A 5,556-nucleotide genomic window follows, 5' to 3' on the forward strand; every position below is an offset into this window, starting at 1 on the left:
CTCAAAAAAATGCAGTACTATACTGCAAATTTACCCACTTTCCACAAACCTGATTTCTTCTTGCTGGCACGCAACATCCAGTGACAACCCATAAACCACCTACGGCATACAGCCTTGTATACCTCCGTAGTTGACTCACTTACCGTCATCTCACGGCACTCTCTTATACTGTAGATTTTTACAGCTTTAATTAGGCGAGCTTTATCGGGAAAATACATGCCCTTTGTCAGAACAGCTGGTCTAGACTCATCCCACATCGCTGACCGAATTTCGTCATCATCCCTTGTGAGGGCATCCACGTTCGGCATACTTGGCAAATTATCAAGGTAGGGAATATTCCGCTCATGAAATGGCAAGTGTGACTCGTACACTCTTTGTCTAGCGGGAGGTGGAGGAACATGCTCCCTCGTCAGCTCAGGTTCAACATTCACTTCCTCCTCCTCATCACCTTCATCATGGAATGGTGTGTCATCCCCAGACTCATCCGCATTGTTGTCATAATCACTATCATCTTCCTGACTCTGCGCATCAGCCAAATCACGGGTCAATACGTCGTCTATGGGCAACTGTGTGAGGTCAGGAACATCAAGAAGCTCGTTTTCACTGCACAAAAATAACAAAATGATAAGTTACCCAACTACATAAATACTTTTGATATAGCTATATCACTTTACTTACAAGTCGCACTGTCTTGACGTTTCATGTTGGATATTTTCTTGTTGGTGATGACTCCCGGATGGACCACCGTGCTCCAATTCTCCAGAACTATGCATATTCCAACTAGGGACGGGGTCATAATTTGTAAAATTCATATCCGGACGGTACCCCCTATGAAAAATATAAGTGTTAATACAAATCCAATTAAGACATAAAATAAACATCGCTAAAGCGTAGTAAAATTGAAGTTTACCAGTCGTCTTGTGGATTACATAAAGTCAAAAAATTATTTTGTGGCTGCTCATTCGCCGGTGGTGACAAGTTTAAATCAAGGCAAGCTCTTTCATCAGCAATCTGTCCGGCAAAAACTGCTCCAGAATAACCACCCCATGACCGGGGGTTATCCCTACTACGCACGCTCTCATTATTGGGAACGTCTTCCACCTTGACGTACATTTCCAATAATTTTATTACAATAAATTCCCTATATTCATCCGAAATCCGCAAAAAATCTCTAAGAGTTTCATCATCCTTGATGTTAAACTCAGAATAATAAGCAAACCCCTGTGGAGTCACTGAATATGGAAACCTACCCGTTACTTTAAGGTTAACTGAATGCTTCCTCACACTCATTTTTTTACATAACAACGAAACCAATTTATCATACTCCATAGTAAGCGGCAATTTAACATGACACTGTGGAGGTGAGCTCTACCTCACAGAGTTATTCTCCAGCACAACCTCACCCCCCCCCCCCCCCAATATAATGAAACCCTTATTTTTGGCTCTTCAGATATTGTACAAAAATGATTGATAAGAAGAAGAGAGAAGTATGAACGGAAGTTTGAGTTTGTATTGAATGAATTTTCATAAAACTGAAACGCCTTTAAATAAGGCAAGGTGCAGAATTTTTTTTAAGTACTTCGCAGTAAAATATTACGTTTTATATGTTTGAATTATTGTTATGTTAGTTAATTATTGGTGGAGGCCAAATTAATAAAAAAAATACCTAATTCGCAGTATAGTACTGCGAATTAGCTAAATTTTTTTTTTAAATGAATAATTTTTTAACTAATTCGCAGTACTCTACTGCGCATTAATTAATTTTTTTTTTAAGGGCTAAATTTCCGTTAAGTCAATTCGCAGTATAGTAGTGCGAAGTGCCTATTTGTGTATTTCTTTTTAGCATTAAAAATGTGATAGTACTGCAAAGTGCCTATTTGTGTAANAAGCGGCAATTTAACATGACACCGTGGAGGTGAGCTATACCTCACAGAGTTATTCTCCAGCACAACCTCACCCCCCCAATATAATGAAACCCTTATTTTTGGCTCTTCAGATATTGTACAAAAATGATTGATAAGAAGAAGAGAGAAGTATGAACGGAAGTTTGAAGTTTGTATTGAATGAATTTTTATAAAATTGAAACGCCTTTAAATAAGGCAAGTCCGAGCTTGGGGTGCAGAATTTTTTTAAGGAATTCGCAGTACAATACCACGTTTTATGTGTTTGAATTATTGTTATGTNAGGGCTAAATTTCCGTTAAGTCAATTCGCAGTATAGTAGTGCGAAGTGCCTATTTGTGTATTTCTTTTTAGCATTAAAAATGTGATAGTACTGCAAAGTGCCTATTTGTGTAATTTTTTTTTTTAGCATTTGTGCTTTTTGTCCAAAAAAGCATCAAAAAAGTTTGCGACTCTTTCTTTATCCACTCTTTCTCAGTTCGGGAATCCTCGTTTGTATCTTCATGAAAGTTCCATCAACAAGAACTCAAGGTGGGTTCTTTTTCCTTTTTCCATTTGGAGAAAATTGCTGGGTTCTTTTTTTAATGTAATTAAAATTTTAATATTTTGATTCTTCAAAGAGAATGTAATTAAGATTTTAATATTTTGATTCTTCAAAGAGAATCATAAATTGCAAATTCTTTAGAATCACATGCAAGGAAATTATCAGTCTTTGAAATATTAAAAAGCCAAGGGAAATGAAACACATTAGTTAATAGCAAGGGAAAAAGTTACAATTTTTTCTCTCTCAGTGTGAGCTTTTGGGGATTTCTGTTTTGTTGAATATGTTTTTTTTTTAGATAATTTTAATATGAATATTCTTATCTCTTGGATGGTGTAAAGCTAAGATATTTGTTAAATCTGGAAAAAATTTGCTGTCAAATGTCATATTTTATGAAATTTAAACTTAAATTTTATGATGTTGAATAAGTAATTCTGTTTGTATTTTACTTGTACTTTGAGCATGTTTTACTTAGTGCTTCAGTCACTTTGTGTGACTCATTTGATTAAGGACTTATATTTGTAAATGTGATGCAGAGGAAATGTATAAAGAGGCGAAAAGCTCCTATTTTGATTTACCAGCTTTGGATGTTTCCACCGCATTTCCTCAAGCAACTCCAGCATCCGACTTTCCTACGTGCGGTAGGATGGATTGATTTTTACTCTACTTATTAGTGTATTGATTCAGTGATTTGTATGTTTAGAAAATATAGAGAACTTTTAGTACTTTCTATTTGTATTTGCATAATATTGGCATGAGATGAGATTAAACGGAGAACATGATCAATGAGGATTCATATAGCCGAACCCAACTTATTTGGGATCCAGGGGTAGTAGTTGTTGTTGTATTAGTGTATTGACTGCATTTATGGTTCGAAGAAAGAAGCTAAGTACTTTTTTGAAGAATTGCCAGATGACACTTACTTTTTGCGTACGGATTTGGTTATTTGGCACTTGGCTGGTTCTTTCTCAGCTAGTTTTCATGGGTAGTTCTGAATCTGTCGCCACTAATTGGGAGGCCCAGACTTTGCTTGCACTTTGGGAAACAAATTTGTGTTGCTCTCTTTTCTTTAAGGATTGAATTATTTTTGTTACGATGTGGTTTGATATTCAAGCTGAGCAGCTCGATTCACTTGGGATTAACATTTGAAAAGATCATTTTTGCGGTCACATGTATGCTGGTGATTTCACTAACTGAGATGTAAGCTTTACAGCTTCGGACTATTATCAGCTTGATGATCTTTTGACTCCTGAAGAGAAAGCAATCAGAATGAAAGTAAGAGAGTGCATGGAAAAAGAAGTTGCACCTATAATGACAAAGGTATTTCTTTAGTTCTCTGTATTTCTTGTATGTGTTAAGTCTTTCCAATTCATGGCTATATTAGTTGCTGATATAGTTACTGCTCCCTATGAACTCAAATTTCTAAGGAAAGGAGTTGAGCGTTTGAGACTTATCCCTTTCTTAATTTGATTGTGCAGTACTGGGAGAAAGCAGAGTTTCCGTTTGAAGTCATTCCAAAACTTGGTGCTTTGCACATATCTGGTGGCACTATAAAGGTGTTTCTATAGAGCATAATAAGCTTTCATTTCCTGCATTCTCAACATCTATGAGGCATTTATTTACCTTTGGCTTCAGGGGTATGGTTGTCCAGGTCTCTCAATAACTGGCAGTGCCGTTGCCCTAGCAGAAATTGCCAGAGTTGATGCAAGCTGCTCGACATTCATTTTGGTGCATTCATCTTTGGCAATGCTCACTATTGGTAAATTTTTCTATTATCCAAAGTTTCTGCTCGCACCATTTTTATTTATCCTGGGCATTTTCGGATACAGTTGTCTCAAAATAATGATAGAAAACTTATTATACATTGATTTCTTTCAAGAATAGCTCTATGCGGATCAGAAATTCAAAAGCAAAAATACTTGCCATATCTGGCTGAACTTAGCACCGTAGCTTGTTGGGTAAGATATTTTGGTTCTAGATATTGATTTAGCATTAGCATAATATTGATTTAGCATTAGCATATGTTCTATCATACATAAGTAGTTATAATCTATGTCTTTTTGAGTTAGGGGCTAACTGAGCCAGACTATGGAAGTGATGCAAGTGCTTTGAGGACAACTGCCAGAAAGGTCTAGAATCTAAAATTTAGTCCTGTTTTTTAATTTCTATACCATTCTTCATTTTTTGTGTTCTTTTTTTTTTAGGGTAAAGGCTGCTTAACATGCTCCCCTGCTGTTCTGATTTCTAATGGTTAGGTTGAAGGAGGTTGGATCCTTGATGGGCAAAAACGATGGATAGGAAACAGCACTTTTGCGGATATGTTGGTTATTTTTGCTAGAAACACAGCCACAAACCAAATAAATGGGTAAGTGATCCAGTTCACCACATCTTTCGCCTATTGCAAGCATGACTTGAGGCCATTCTGAATGCCTCTTGTGATAAAACGCCAGTGTGTTCTAGCTTTTACCATCTCAAGACTTAGGTTTAGTTTAAGATAAATGTTAGTGTTTAGGATTTCGTTTAACCTTCTTGTAGAACGAGTTGGTTGTTACTTGCTCCTATACCCAGGGATAGATTCTAGATGTATGACTATCATGCTTAGTTGTGTAAATTGAAGGTCACTTTGCTCATGGGTCTCTCTCCGTCCTGAACACTTATTTTTGTCTCAAAATTGGTTATTTTTTTTGTCTCAGTTTCATAGTAAAGAAGGATGCTCCAGGCTTGCAAGCTACTAAAATAGAAAACAAGATTGGGCTGCGGATGGTTCAAAATGGAGATATTCTCTTAAAGAATGTATTTGTTCCAGATGAGGATAGACTACCTGGCGTCAATTCTTTCCAGGATACAAGCAAGGTATGGCTGTGTGGCTGCAATGCTTAATTGTCGTTGATGATGCAAAATTTGCACCTAAGCCTGTTCTACTGATAAATCTTTGAGCCGAAGGATCATCTTGATGTTATTATTAGTTTAATACACTAAAAGGTTTGTCACTAATGGTTTGGTCTGACTAGGGAACAAGAATCAAAAAGCTTAAGAGAATGAATGAATGTATGTTTCTAGTCATGCCAATAAAGTTTCTAAAATTCTTGAAAATAAACCTGTCATCCAACAGAA

General features: G+C 36.5%; 1 protein-coding gene across 1 annotated transcript in view; it reads left to right on the forward strand.

Annotated features, from left to right (window-relative positions):
• Positions 1-2,307: 2,307 nt before the first annotated feature.
• The window catches only part of LOC109219071 (acyl-coenzyme A oxidase 4, peroxisomal-like), a 5,491-nt gene continuing 2,242 nt past the window's right edge, over positions 2,308-5,556 (forward strand). The window contains exons 1-9 of the mRNA XM_019383488.1: positions 2,308-2,432; positions 2,979-3,083; positions 3,656-3,762; positions 3,921-3,998; positions 4,078-4,201; positions 4,327-4,400; positions 4,512-4,571; positions 4,698-4,807; positions 5,136-5,295. Of these exons, the coding sequence (XP_019239033.1) occupies positions 2,405-2,432; positions 2,979-3,083; positions 3,656-3,762; positions 3,921-3,998; positions 4,078-4,201; positions 4,327-4,400; positions 4,512-4,571; positions 4,698-4,807; positions 5,136-5,295 (846 nt within the window). The 5' untranslated portion in view covers positions 2,308-2,404. The remainder of the gene's footprint in view (positions 2,433-2,978; positions 3,084-3,655; positions 3,763-3,920; positions 3,999-4,077; positions 4,202-4,326; positions 4,401-4,511; positions 4,572-4,697; positions 4,808-5,135; positions 5,296-5,556) is intronic.

Source organism: Nicotiana attenuata, unplaced genomic scaffold (genome assembly GCF_001879085.1).
Source record: "Nicotiana attenuata strain UT unplaced genomic scaffold, NIATTr2, whole genome shotgun sequence".
NCBI classification, from domain to species: Eukaryota; Viridiplantae; Streptophyta; class Magnoliopsida; order Solanales; family Solanaceae; genus Nicotiana; species Nicotiana attenuata.